Source organism: Myxocyprinus asiaticus, chromosome 21 (genome assembly GCF_019703515.2).
Source record: "Myxocyprinus asiaticus isolate MX2 ecotype Aquarium Trade chromosome 21, UBuf_Myxa_2, whole genome shotgun sequence".
NCBI classification, from domain to species: Eukaryota; Metazoa; Chordata; class Actinopteri; order Cypriniformes; family Catostomidae; genus Myxocyprinus; species Myxocyprinus asiaticus.
The window spans coordinates 30,057,082-30,072,625 of record NC_059364.1 but is presented as its reverse complement, the minus strand read 5'-3'; the positions used below and the strand labels follow the sequence as shown (position 1 = coordinate 30,072,625).

Below are 15,544 nucleotides of genomic sequence, written 5' to 3'. Positions count from 1 at the left end.
AGACAGACAGACAGACAGTCTGACTCATTCTGAATCAGAACATTTGTTTCAGATGTGATGGGTTATTTTCCAACCAATCATATTTTCAGTTTCAGAAAAGAGGCGGGACATTTTTGGTGTTTCAGTGAAATGCTGATCTGCAAACAAAGCGAGTCATAATCAACACACAGTAAAAAATATTTCGCTGCTAAACCTGTGAATATGTAACATATTTATACATTTAAACACAACTTATGCTATTAAACTGGGAAAATGTTGACTCCACTCCACTGATAGATTTCGATGCTGGCCAAGTTAACGGAGTTGTCCTGTAATTATATCAAATATCATTTTTGACAGTGGTGTTTCTTCTAAAAACATTTCACAATGAAACACAGAGAACAACGCACATTATGGTCGACAAATAAAACAATTCTTAATAATTATGTATAGTTATAACTAAGATATATTTAACTTATAATAACATATATTACTTACAATTCTTAACACATTATGTATTAGTTTAGTTCTACTTAAAATTTTTAAGTGTTTCCCATGTTACTAGTAGTAAAAAAAAAGAACAAACTTAAATGGATATAAACACTATGGTCCTAATAAAGTGCCCGACGTGGTCTGCTGTTGTAGCCCATCCACCTCAAGGTTTGACGTGTTGTGCATTCTGAGATGCTATTCTGCTCACTACAATTATTTAGTTTAGGTTATCGGAGTTACCATAGCCTTTCTGTCAGCTCGAACCAGTCTGGCCATTCTCTGTTGACCTCTCTCATCAACAAGGCGTTTCCGTCCACAGAACTGCTACTCACTGGATGTTTTTGTTTTTGGCACCATTCTGAGAAACTGTTGTGCGTGAAGATCAGCAGTTACAGAAATACTCAAACCAGCCTGTCTGGTACCAACAATCATGCCACGGTCCAAATCACTGAGATCAAATATTTTTCCCCATTCTGATGGTTGATGTGAACATTAACTGAAGCTCCTGATCCGTATCTGCATTATTTTATGCATTGCACTGCTGCTTCATAACTGGCTGATTAGATAATTGCAAGAGTTAGTAGGTGTTTGGTCTTCTTAAAGTAGAAGGTGAATGTTTATACATTCAAACATTCACCTTCTACTTTGTTAAGGGCTCTTAAGATATGTGATGTGACTTTTTTTTTTATTTTTATTTTTATTTTTTTTACTGTTAATTGTTGTCATATGCCACTCCTGTTTTTAGGACTGTGATGGCAATGAAGAGATGTCTCGCATTTCCATTGGCATATTGACAGTGACTCCTGAGGACTCTTGCACCTTTCCTTACTCACTGCATCTTGACTCCACATGTACTGCAATCATTTTGAAAGGTACCATCGCAGTGGACCTGGAAAATCTTCCAAGCCTTGTGCTGGCTATTTGGCCTGATCGATGCACTGAATTGAGTATCACAGAATTGTAGATGTATTGAAGAACACCTTTGGTTTTATTCTAAGGGTGATTTTGTGTTGTCAGCCAAATCTTGAATTACAAAATAGGACAGAAAACGGACACTTTCTTTCCTTCTTTTTTGTAATTAATGTTTTTTTTATTGATTTCTACACTAAACAAAGAAAAGCAAAACATATATACATAGAATCAACATATAAACCCCACATTTACCCCTTCCAATCCCCAACCCTGCCCTGACCCTCAACAAACATTCCTGTGGTCACACGAGTATATACACAAAAAAAGCAACAACAACAACAACAAAAATTATATCACCCACATTTATACCTATATCTCTCTCTCCAATGTCCCTCCCTGAGAGCACTCCAAAAACTCCAAATAGTTGCCCCATTTCCCAAAAAACAAATCTAAGTTACCCAGTCTTCTAAATGACACTTCCTGAAAAGCCCCAGACGACCTCCTTCCCCTTAAATTTGCCTGGTGATCATTACACTGGTCAGAACCCAATTTTTTTGTGTGTTTATTCCCCACATCGATGACTGGTCCTATCGCCCAAAACACAGAGTCTGGAGCAAAATGAAACCCGAGTGTCCAACACGTCACACACAAAACTCTGAACCTTCAACCACTCAACACACCACCAAAAACCATGGGCTGTGTCTCCATCCTCCAACTGGCATTGCCAGCAGGTGGGTGTGTCTTTAAGACCAAGCCTATACAATCTAGAGGGGGTCCAATAGAATCAATGTAAAATCTTGAATTGCATAAGGTGCACCCTTGCATCTCTAGATGCAGACTTGATGTTCTTTAGAATCCCAGCCCACACTCCCTCCTCCAATACCAAGTTTAAATCTTTCTTCCATAATCTCTTGACAGAATTTAAAGCTCCATCCCCCAGACTCTGAATTAGTAGGGAGTAATACACTGATGCCTCATTACCTTTTCCAAAAGCAGTAATCACCTCTCCTAGAGTATCTGCCACTTTATGGGGGTGTATGCTACTCCCAAAAATAGTACAGAGCAGGTGGCGCAGCTGTAAATACCTAAAGAACTGAGATCTGGAAATCCCAAAATGTTGAACCAAATTTTCAAAAGATCAACACTCCACTCTCATATAGGTCACCGAGTGTATTAACCTCCCTCACAATCCACTCTGACCAGCAGAAAGGGGACTTATTAATACATAATTTTGGGTTCATGCTCAAGACAACATTTAAACAAATGTACGAATTAAACACTCTGGACACTTTTGTCCATACCAAGTGCAAATGCGAGATAACGGGGTGTAACTTAACTTCTCTGGTTAGTTTAATAGAAAGGCTTTGCAATGGCGAAATAGGGGCAAGAACTTCCTTTTCAATACAAAACCAAGGAGGGGCTCTCTCAGGTGGAAGTGACCAATGAGCCAAATGTCTGAGACCGAACGCATAATAATAAAACAAAATCTTGGGTAGGCCTAGCCCAACTTTGTCAATCGGCCTGTGCAACTTAATGAAATGTAATCTGGGACGCTTACCATTCCAAATAAAGGACTTCGTTATGCTATCAAACTGCTTGAAATAAGCAAGGGGGACATCTACAGGGAGAGACTGTAGCAGGTAGTTGAATTTTGGAATACAATTCATTTTAATAACATTAACCTTCCCAAACATAGATAAATGTAATGAAGCCCATCTGCCCACATCACTCGAAAACCTTTTTATTAAGGGGTCAAAATTAACTAAATCACACAAATTTGCTAGGAATAAAATGCCCAAATACTTAATGCCCTGTTTGGGCCACTGGAAGACGCCCAGCTGAAAAGCCGTCACTGGGCAGTACGCTGTCAGAGACAAAGCTTCGGATTTAGACCAACTGACTCTGCATCCTGAGAACTTAGAAAAGGAATTACTAATTCTGTGGAGGCAAGGCATAGATCTAGTGTGGTCAGAGACGAATAATTAAATATCATCTGCGTAGAGCAAATGATTATGCGCCATACCTCCTGCCATCACCCCTGGAAAATCATCTTCCTTTCTTATCGTAGCTGCTAATGGTTACAGGGCAAGACAGAACAATAATTGGGATAGAGGGCCACCCTGCCGGGTGCCCCTATCACGAGTAAAATAATCTGAAATGAATCCATTTGTTTGTACCGCCGCTACCAGGTGTCTATAAAGTAACTTAATCCATCCAATAAAAGTATTCCCAAACCCATATATCTCCAAAATCTTAAAAGATAATCCCATTCTCCCATATCAAATGCCTTTTCGGCATCAAGTGAGATGGCAGCGACTGGAGTCTGATCATTCGCCACTGATCACATGATATTGATGAAATGTCTAATGTTATCAGAAGAGCCGCGGCACGGAATAAACCCCACCTGATCTATATGTATAAGAGATGTCATAACTTAATCGGTTAGCCAGAAATTTACAATATTTTAATGTCTAGCTGGATCAAAGGAACTGGACGCTAACCCTTACACTTGCTTGGATCTTTGTCTTTAAGAATCATACTGATTCGGGCTTGTGTCATGGTTGGCGGATCTTTCCATTCTTTAATGATTCCGTATAAACTTCTAACAAAAGTGGAGCCAGTTCTGTAGCATAAGATCTAAATAATTCAGCGGCAAAGCCATCGGAGCCATGCCTATAGGCAAGGCCTTAATTACCTCGCCAAGCTCTTCCAAGTTATTATATCTGTATTTCAATCAGCTCAATTCTCTGTGGCCATCATATGACATTCGACACTTCAGCTTTGCCTCAGCACTTTTAATATTCCCTTCTAACTCCACGAGTTCTCATGCTTTGGATTTTTTGGTGAATGAGGCATACTGTATGATCCAACCTCTTTAGTTGCCTTAAGTGCATCCCAAGCCACGCCCACAGAGGATACTAAGGACCAGTTGGTCTCCAAATAAACATTGATTTCAGCCTTTATCATTTGTTGGAATTCAAGATTTTGCAAAAGGAATACATTAAAGCATATTATTTATTTTTCTCCATATGTGGCAACATCTCTAAACTCACCAGGGCGTGATCTGAGATTAAGATGTTTCCAACTGAGCAATCAACAGATGAAATGAGGGACTTAGATATAAAAAAAAATCTATTCTAGAATAAATCTTATGGACTGATGAAAAGAATGTATAGTCCCTACCAGATGGGATCAGAAGTCTCCAAATATCTATAAGACCAAGCTTTTTACACATCCTGTGCAGCGTCAATGTTGCTCTAGTGGGCTTACACACTGTGATCAAGGATTGAGTCCATCAAAAGATTAAAGGCTCCTCCCAATATTATATCATGAGGGGTGCCAGCGGCTTGCAACATCCCTTCAAGATCTATAAAAAAAGCCCTGATCATCAGCGTTAGGTGCGTAAATATTAGCCAAAATCAACCTTTGCCACTGAATTTCTGATAAAACAATAATGACTCTTCCTAATTTATCCTTAATCTGTTTGAGACACTGTAGATGCTTACTTATCAGTGTAAAGACTCCCCTGCTCTTAATTGAGCCAGCATTAAAGAAAACATGTCCACCCCATATCTTCCCAAATTTTTCAGCTTCCTGCAGGGAAAGATGCGTTTCTTGAAGAAACACTATATCATATTTCTTACATTTAAGAAAAGAAATAACCTTCCTTCTTTTTATGGGGTGCTCCAAACCATTCACATTCCACATGGAGAGAGACAATCCACTGATATTAACATCTGACATTTTGACATATTAGAAAAAATAGATTGCGTGTCAAAAACAAGATTATAAAGACCACTTTCCAACATTAGAGCAACAATCAAACCCCGAACTTCCCCCACAATCAAACAAACAGAAAAAAGAAAAATGTGCGCATTAACCCCGCACACGACAGCGTCCATCCCTCTAAACTCTCACAGTCCATGTGCGCCTACGAGAGCCCCACGACAACTTTGCCGTCAGATTGCTCAAGTCGTGTGTTTCTATACAAATTTTGTGAGACAGAATTACACAACAGAAGATAATCTATAAAACAAACTCCAGCCAATAGGTGGAATAAACACACAGAACATGCAACTCGGCTGCAACGTGAGTACAACAAGATGAATTACTCCATTGACTTTATGAATGACAATGCTTGCTGTGGGCATGTGAATGTTTTACGGCCATCCTTAGCATCTATTCTCAATTTGGCCGGGAACATCAGTACAAAAGCGACCTTCCGTTGATGTAAGAGTTTCTTGCATTCCTTGAATTGATCACATTTCTCTCATCAAATTCGCAAAGTCTGGGAACAAGGAAATGTTGTGGTTCTACCAAGAAAGCCTTCCTTTATTCCTCGCCTCACGTAACACGAGATCTTTATCGGATGATCTCAGAAATTTTGCCAGAATTGATCGGGGCCTGTCTCCCTCAGCAGATCGCCAAGTCGGAACTCTGTGAGCTCGCTCGATTTCCAGCTTATGGCCTGTTACGTCGAGCGGACTTAGAAAAAGCCCGTCCAGGAATTCCACATATTCTGACCCTCCGTTCCCTCAGGAATTCCAACAATTCAGACGTTATTCCACCGGTTACAATTCTCCATATCTTCCAAATTTTCCTAGATGCGCTCCAAGTCCGCCTTGGTCGCTAGCGGATTAGCAGCTAATTCCCTCTCCGATGACTCCAGATAATCGATCCGTTTCTCGACATCCACCACTCTTGTAACCATTTCAGTGAATTTAGTCTCCATAGCAGTGATCGATCGACGTATTAAGTTTTCTGGTTATCTATACAAATACACAAGTTAACTATACAAAGATGTAGTAAGCTTTATCAACTCAAAAAGGATTAACTAATTTGCTTGCTAATTTTGAGGCAATCAGTTTCTACAGGTTTCTTTTTTTTTTTCTTTTTTTTTCCTCCCCAATTTGGAATGCCCAATTCCCAATGCGCTCTAAGTCCTCGTGGTGGCATAGTGTCTCGCCTCAATCCGGGTGGCAGAGGACGAAACTCAGTTGCCTCCACATCTGAGACCGTCAATCCGCGCATCTTATCACATGGCTTGTTGAGACCTAGTGCATGTGGAGACTTCACGCTATTCTCCGCGGCATCCATGCACAACTCACCACGCGTCCCACCGAGAGCGAGAACCACATTATAGCAACCACGAGGTTAACCCATGTAACTCTACCCTCCCTAGCAACCGGGCCAATCTGGTTGCTTAGGAGACTTGGCTGGAGTCACTCAGCACACCCTGGATTAGAATTTGTGACTCCAGGTGTGGTAGTCAGCGTCTGTACTCCCTGAGCTACCCAGGCCCCGTTTCTACAAGTTTTCTAAGTAAACTCAACTTATTACAGTTTACAGTGTACATCAATCACTATGTCAGTGTGTTACTGCATGATAATAAAGCACAAAAGTGTAAAAGAAGAAAAAGAAAAACTTAAAACCTGGTGCACCGTTTCTCTGAAATTAATCGAAGCGCAAACATGAAGTATAGAGTTCCCTATTATTTTAGTGGAGCACCTGTATTAACTGAACTTCAGATGTACGTGTTTCTCATCTGTGTCATTGCATGTTGATATCAGGCACACTAAAGAAGTTTTGTTAAGTTCTTGTGCATGTATTCACTTTTTCAAATAGTCCAACTGGATGGTTATTTCCTTTTAAAGCCGCACATAACCTGCAAAGTTTAGTTGAGTAGGCGGTGCTTCGCTGTTTAAATGCTTTCAAACTGATGGAAATTTACACAGAGAGCCCAATGTGGTCACATAGCATTTTCAACCACCTGAAGTGGACAAATCTCAAACGTTTTAGACGCCGTTTACACCTGTCTTTAGCATGGTCATGTTTCAAATGAATCACATTTGAGTCACTCCTCCAGACTCACTTCCTGTCATAGCCATCATAAAAAAGGTGTAAGTGAGAAAAATAGATCAAAGGGTAATCCTCCATAGGATCTCTTATGATGACATTCCTGCTAAAAGAAGGCGGATTATAGAGGACAGAGGGAACCGAGGTCACGCCCTTCCTGTGTCTGCCTGGGACCCACGTCCTATTCCTGAACAAGCAGCCAGGGAGGAAAGAGGGACAAGGCAGTTTTACTGTGGGACAACTTGAGTCACACTCTCTAAATTTATGCAACTGCAAAAGAAAGAACAGAGGGATGTGTGTGTCTTTCAACAGCAGCTGTGGGTAGAGCATGCCCTGCATCCATTCCCTCCCTCCCCCTCCCTTTATCCACCCTCCTTTAACAGACACTTGGCTGCCTTAGGAGCCACGACACGTTGGCCATCTAAAAAGCATTCCTCCACGCATCCAGAAATTGTCCCTGCCAAGTCCAGCAGCAGCTCACCTCACAACTGCTCATTATTCTTTGGGAGGCAGCTGAAGGAACAGCATGTATTTTCAATTCTACACTGCAGAATGTCCCAGCTAATTTTCTTATTAACATATCTATCACAGTTTAATTGATAGGTAAAAGTAAAGTTCTAAAAAGATTTAATAAGTACCTTTGGGGATCAAAACACAATTTCAGAAAACAGAATGGCTGAATGTCCTCTCTTATAAAGTGAAAAAGGTGTTTTTAAACATTCAGGCCCATTCATCATTGTATTTGAAAATAACTCTTAAACCTTAACTTTAATGTACTTAAGATGTATATATGTGTTTGTATGTGTGTGTCTTTGCATATGGTGCATATTCATATGTTCTTTTCATGATGTTAACGAACTAATCTATAAAGTAAACAGCATAAGAACTCCTTGGTGAAGTGCTTTCTGCAAAGCATGTTTTATAGATTAGCTGATCATTCCCTTCTACTGTTTGGCAATCTCAGGGGAAAGAAGAAAATATGTGTAGGTGGAGTTTTTCACACTGTGCACATTTCAAATCAAGCCCTCTGTCAAGGACCCCCTCTAAAACCACAAAACACCCTTCTTATCCACAGATTTAACTTTTAACCTTACTTTCTAAATGTTTTGTCATTTGAATGAGTTTTAAATGTGTAAAATATAAAATAATAAAATATACATTCCTCTTCACTGTATTACATCCTGTAAAGCTGAAAACAACTCGCTTCTCAAAGTGCTTTTGGCACCCCTCCAAGGACATTTCACCTGAAAAATGGAGCTCACACATGCCCATATGCCCAACGACACTTACCACTTTGGCCATTGGGGGCACTGCTTCAATTTCGGTAAGCAAAGACCGATATTAGGTAAAGAAAACTCTTTTCTGTTTCCAGTGTCACTGAGATCAGTCTGTTAAACCAGCTTAAACCAGCCAAAGATCTTAGGCAGATTTTAACTGTTTTTGATTTCACCAGGGTGTAACAATGGTTATGTGGCAGAAACCATGGTTATCGTTGTCATTTTTTTCAATAAAAATAAATAAATAAAATAACATTTATTTGGGGGCGTTGCTTGTGATTACTTTGCTATTACTATTACTAATGTAATTCTTTTTTTCATATGTATTACATAGACACTCTATTGTGAGGTGTTAACAAAAAAAATTGAAGTAGGTGCGAGACTAGGCCATGGCTATGGGGCTATAGCGCAAAATGTTTTTTTTCTGTCTATTGCCCTGGATCTTATTTTCTGAATTTATTTTGTGCACACAGCAGCCATTTTAACTGAAGAAATCTAAATGAACAAATAAATGAATAAACACTGAAAGCAATTTACCTTGTTAATGAATTTGGACTTTAAATTCATAGGATCATTGACAGGATAGTTGGAGCTTCCAGTTGATGGGTGAATTTCATTCTTTTAGCTAACTACTGTAGGTAAGGTTTGAGAGAAAGAGGCTTGTGGCTTTGGAGTATGTAAAGGCTAACCGCAGTGTTAAGTATTGTACTTTTTGTAATAGTTAATCTTCTTGGGATGTTGTGATGTGTTGTGAATTGAGATGTTATGTGGAGAATAATGATTTAGAAGTTTAAGATATTCATGGCAAAGTCAATTATGGGATAAAATGTGGATGAATATTAACAATGATTGTTTTTATTTCACCTCTAGTGGCTAATGAACGAAGTCATTGTAACTGTAAAATTCTCCAACACTGGCCACAGAGGAACACGGAATACAGAAATATAAATAATAAATAAATAACTGTCACAACCATTGGCATAGATTTTTGACGATAACCGATAATTCCAAAATGCAGCTATCAGCACCGATATATCAGTCGGTGATGTATAAAATGGACCATGGGCTCAGTCCATGATGTTGGCAGAGTCTAGTTACATGATTTGGACCAAAGCACTCACCCTGATCTCATTGCGTCGTACTTCCACATCACAAACTGCATGGCCATGGTTGGGTGCACATCTGGAGAAGTAACAATATTGGCAGACAGCTACCTGTTCCACATCACAATGATATAGTCTGTATTCATCATGGTGTGGACAGCTCCACGCCCTGACCTCCTCAGATGCCACTAATAAATGACCAGCAGCCGGACAGGCTTGCTGAAGATGTGTCTGAACATGAGACTGGCAACAGGGTGCATTACACCGAAGACACACTTTCTGTGCTTGAAGAGGAGGTCCTCGCCTACACAGAATGCAATGCAGTATGGCTGGAGCTTTCTCGACGTTCAGCGCGTTAAACTTCTCTACGATGTTGTTCAGCTTGATGTTTTTCTCGAGATTTGGTTTCTGGTTGTATGCGTGGTTGCACTCTGGACAGCGCACATTGGCCGCTTCCTTCGCCCAGGCCTCACTGATGCATTCTCGGCAGAAGTTGTGTTTGCATGGCAGCTGCACGGGCTCCACGAATACATGCAAACATATAGGACAAATGAGTTCCTCCTCAAAACAGTTTCGCCAGTTCTCCGCCATCTCAACCAGTTGATCTGACATCCCGTTTAGAGTTGATCAGCTTTGGAGCTCGTGGAAGGCAAACGTCAAGTTCTAGCACAGACCTAATGACATTTCAATCATTCTTGTGACTCCTTCATATATATCCAAGTGTTAGATCAGTTGTCAAGGACAATACAATCATAGAAGTCCCAAAAACAGCTGTTAATGAGCCCCAAACATACCAAGGGATCGCCTCTACTCCTGGCAAAGTTGACAGCTATCAAATACCGCAGCCCTGCGTGAGAAAAGGGGAATCTAGCTTCGCAATACAACTGCGTATGTGTTACTGCAGTTCTGGTATGTTTTATAAGGAGAGAACCCGTTAACTCGGTCCTACTGTTGACGAAACGTGTTTATCAAGTAAAAAAAAAAAAAATAATCTAATGGACCGTTTTCATCGATCAAGTTTTTGTTCAGTTTTTCAATGGTTTTTCTATGTAAACATGCGCTAGACGGACGTCTTTGGCCGTCGTGTCGCGGATTTTCGACGCCGAATCAAGTTCAAAAGAACGTCAGCTTTTAAAAACGCGTCTCGAGACACCGGTGTCCTCTTATATTCGTTTAATTCTAGTTGTTGTTTTTAAACGGAACAAGGCATTCAGTCTGAACTGCCCCTAAAGCACCAGCTACTGATAACACCATTGATAATTTAATGAGAGTCGTTAAAGAAGTCGTTTAACGTGAATGACTTCACTATTTTATAAAGGTCCTAATATGAAAAATAACGTTAACGTTTGGATCACACGTTAAATATATTTTAATGACAGATGTCTCCCTGTAAGGTAATTTAACAACAGGTTAAAGGCTACTGCATAGTCTTCTAACAGCTAAAAACCATCATGACATTACACGTAATTAAGATAAGAGCAGTTCAGTCCAAATGAACATGCATATCAACCGAAGCATGTTGTCGTCATTTACCAAGTTTTAAACAGGAAAAAGGGAGGGTGACGCTGCGATTCACACTTGAAAGTTCTTCAAGCAAGGGAAATGTCCTTTCTCAAGCAGTGAGGCAAAGCAGCTATAGTCATTTACTAAAGAAGCCGATCACGTATTTGATCTGTGCCCAGGGCACATGACATTTGACCTGCTGGAATTAAATATTACACACGGTACGGTGCAATATTAAAGTAGACCTGAGCCGCTGTTCTGTGTTGCTCTTATAACACTGTATCAGAAGAATTTATTTTCCTTACACCAGTAAAGAAGCACAATTTACCTATTGGCGTGACACGACTATGAATAAACATACAATGCATGCGCTCTTGAAGCATTATAACACAAAGACCAAATGTTTTTTCATCATACTTAAAAGCTATTTTCTCGCTATCTGTGTTGGTTAAACATTAAAGAATGATCCAAAATGCTCTCCTTCTCCATGTTTCGCCTGATGTTTACCTGGCCGCACTTAGCAGAGATGGGTTGCGTTCATTTTTAGTACCTAATGTCATGCATTTTATTTTGATGAAGCTAACTCGCCTAAAATATTCATGTTTTAAAGCCAGGTGCCTTTCTTGCTCTTAAAGGAGACGATATCGTTTAGATCTTGTTATCGCTCATCAGCCATCTTGTTTTCCTGTTTAATGCGAATTATAAGCGACGTATCTGTTTACTTTTCATCTCATTTGTATGCCGTTTTTTACAGATGGTTCCCGTGAAGAAAAATATCCAATCAATTCAGCGACCAACCGATACCACGTCCTTTAAAATATCAGTCCTTATTGAAAACCGCTGCTTCCGCGCTGTATTCCAATCTGCGTGTTATTATTTATGATCCTTTTTTCTCTCCTTTCAAGCAAATCCTAGTTGAGAGGAATGCAGGCACACGATTGCAACTCAGGATACAGTTCACATATAACCCTCCACCGTCCCAAGTCACGTGATCTTCATAGACTTGATCCACGAATGTGGGAGGAGCTCACTGATGGAGGCGGGGCTGCTTTAAAGGAGAACACCTCTAGTGCCTCTTCATGTGGTTGTGTTGTACAGACTGTGACCCAGGAGCGGTACTAAGATGTGATCTTTGGGGCGGCATTTTAATCTTAGGGTGGGTAGATGTTCATCTCTTTGTGGGACCAGGGGTTGCACCTTCTTTATAATTTCGCTTGGGTTAGTTCCCCTTGATCGTGTTTCCGCTTGGTCTGGGAGGCGTCAGAAGTTTCAGTGGGGACAGGGGAAGTCTACTCCCCCAGATCCGGCCATGTGACCTCCTGTCTGTGTCGAAATTCTGTTATAAAAATGTAATTATTTTAACTAATAGGGTTTACCTGAGTACTGTTGAGGTATTGGAATATACATTTAATTAGTTAAACTGATATACTAAATAAAAAAACTAATTATTATGTCAATTAGACTGCTGAATGATATAAGAGACATGAAACTGGCACAGCTATGTAGGAAATCGGTTATCTGGGACAACGGTCATTTATAAGCCATGTCCCAAATGATGCACTATACACTGTGCACTTAAAATAAACACTATACACTCAGCCATGTAGTGTATGAAGTTTAAAAGTCCATTAGTGTCCCAAAAGGTACACTAGATTTTTTTTTTAAGTACACTGTTTTCGGCCGACATTTCAAACATATGCGATGCGTTGCCTCTTGCTTTAAGGTGTTAGCCAAACTCGGTTCAACACTTTTCAACTAATGTATATATATTCACACAGTCTTGGGTGTTGGTGACGCATTCAACTTGCATTTGTAAGGTGCTGTCTACACAGAATTTTTGCTAGTTCCAAGCCATGCGTGCTAAGTGCATGAAGTGTTCAACCTTCCACATTCTTTTTTTTTTTAGTGAAGAAGTACATCATCTGGGTACCTGTAATACACAACTTTTTGCTGCATTTTTAGTATAAACACTACTCGCGCTAACACTACAAAATGGTGTAGAATAATGCAGAAGTATGTGATTTGGGATGCACCTGTCAAATTCAGCAGTTGTTATACAAAAATATTTGACTGCAGTATGCCACGATTGGCCAATCAGAATAAAGTATAATACGCTCAGTGACCTATATGAGAGTGGAGTGTTGAGATCCTTTGAAAATATGGTTCAACATTTTGCGATTTCCAGGTCTCAATTCTTTAAGTATTTACAACTGCGCCACCTGCTCTGTACTATTTTTGGGAGTAGCATACACCACCCTAAAGCGGCAGATACTCTGGGAGTGGTGATTACTGCTTTTGGAAAAGGTCATGAGGCATCAGTGTATTACTCCCTACTAATTCAGAGTCTGGGGGATGGAGCTTTAAATTCTGTCAAGAGATTATGGGAGAAAGATTTAAACTTGGTATTGGAGGAGGGAGTGTGGGCTAGGATTCTAAAAAACATCAAGTCTGCATCTAGAGATGCAAGGGTGCACCTTATGCAATTTAAGATTTTACATTGATTCTATTGAACCCCCTCTAGATTGTATAGGTTTGGTCTTAAAGACACGCCCACCTGCTGGCGATGCCAATCAAAAGATGGAGACACAACCCATGTTTTTTGGTGGTGTGTTAAGATCAAAGAATTTTGGTTGAGGCTTAAGAGTTTTTTATGTGACATATTGGGCACTCAAATTTCATTTTTCCCCAGACTCTGTATTTTAGGTGATGGGGTGGTCATTACTATAGGGGATAAATACATAAGAAATTGGGTTCTAGCCAGTGTTATGATCGGCAGACAGACCATTCTTAGGGGATGTAGGTCGGCTGGAGCGCCTTCGTTTCAGGAGTGGTACACTGAGATGGGCAGGGTGGTGGCATTTCAAGAAATGTCAGATAGAAGGCTAGGCAACCTGGGGGTATTTAATAGGAAGTGGGGCAGCTATTTTACCTTTTTTGAAGGCTCTTGGGGAGGGGCAGTGGAGAGGGATTTATAGTTTTAAATATGTGTAATTATTATTTTATATACAGTTGTGCTCAAAAGTTGGCATACCCTGGCAGAAATTGTGAAATTTTGGCATTGATTTTGAAAATATGACTGATCATGCAAAAAAACTGTCTTTTATTTAAGGATAGTGATCATATGAAGCCATGTATCATCACATAGTTGTTTGGCTCCTTTTTAAATCATAATGATAACAGAAATCACCCAAATGGCCCTGATCAAAAGTTTACATACCCTTGAATGTTTGGCCTTGTTACAGACACACAAGGTGACACACACAGGTTTAAATGGCAATTAAAGGTTTATTTCTTACACTTGTGGCTTTTAAAATTGCAATTAGTGTCTGTGTATAAATAGTCAATGAGTTTGTTAGCTCTCACGTGGATCCACTGAGCAGGCTATATACTGAGCCATGGGGAGCAGAAAAGAACTGTCAAAAGACCTGCGTAACAAGGTAATGGATCTTTATAAAGATGGAAAAGGATATAAAAAGATATCCAAAGCCTTGAAAACGCCAGTCAGTACTGTTCAATCACTTATTAAGAAGTGGAAAATTCGGGGATCTCTTGATACCAAGCCAAGATCAGGTAGACCAAGAAAGATTTCAGCCACAACTGCCAGAAGAATTGTTCAGGATACAAAGAAAAATCCACAGGTAATCTCAGGAGAAATACAGGCTGCTCTGGATAAAGGCGGTGTGGTTGTTTCAAGGAGCACAATACGATGATACTTGAACAAAAATTAGCTGCATGGTCGAGTTGCCAGAAAGAAGCCAATACCACAAAAAAGCCTGGTTGCAATATGCCCGACAACACCTTGACACGCCTCGCAGCTTCTGGCACACTGTCATTTGGAGAGACGAAACCAAAATACAGCTTTATGGTCACAACCATAAGCGCTATGTTTGGAGAGGGGTCAACAAGTATTGTGTCAAATATACCCAGTCATGGTGATCTAATAAAGATGAAGAAATAGGATTGATATTCTAGTTCAAGTGATGAGTAAAATGTGAGATAGTTCAAAGGAAATGGTAGGGAAGAGTGGCTAAATTTATTTTTGAAAAGAGGCTGTATTATTTCACCTTTGCAAAGAGGCAAACTGAAGGATGGGGCAGCACAACCTGTATCAAACCCAACAGCAAATCAGCAGCATGTGTGTGAGTGCAAGCTATTACTCACGTGACATACAAAGATGTGAACATATAAGTCTTAAAAGCAAACAGCTAAAATTATGGCTTTTTGACACAAAAACCATGATTACATATTTCCTTTACCTGTTAAAGAGAATTCAGAGCTGGAGAAACTCAAAAGTGGGCCAAACCAATCAGTCAGGCACATTTAATGTTGGCATTTATGTACTCAAAGGGTACTGGCTTTAATTGCTTTTTGGGAGCAATATATAATTTAATGTGAAATGAACAAATTATTTGCAAAGAAAGG

The 15,544-nt window shown here is 39.9% G+C and overlaps 1 protein-coding gene across 2 annotated transcripts in view; it reads right to left on the bottom strand.

Annotated features, from left to right (window-relative positions):
* The window catches only part of LOC127412442 (E3 ubiquitin-protein ligase TRIM8-like), a 28,338-nt gene extending 16,242 nt beyond the window's left edge, over nucleotides 1-12,096 (bottom strand). Inside the window, exons 1-2 of one of the 2 annotated variants that reach the window (XM_051648794.1) lie at nucleotides 10,414-12,096; nucleotides 9,638-10,293 (exon numbers count right to left, since the gene is read on the bottom strand). In XM_051648794.1, the coding sequence (XP_051504754.1) occupies nucleotides 9,638-10,231 (594 nt within the window). In that variant the 5' untranslated portion in view covers nucleotides 10,232-10,293; nucleotides 10,414-12,096. Of the gene's footprint in view, nucleotides 1-9,637 lie in introns of both variants that reach the window. The other variant, XM_051648793.1, reaches the window with a different exon arrangement.
* Between the last annotated feature and the right edge of the window lie 3,448 nt (nucleotides 12,097-15,544).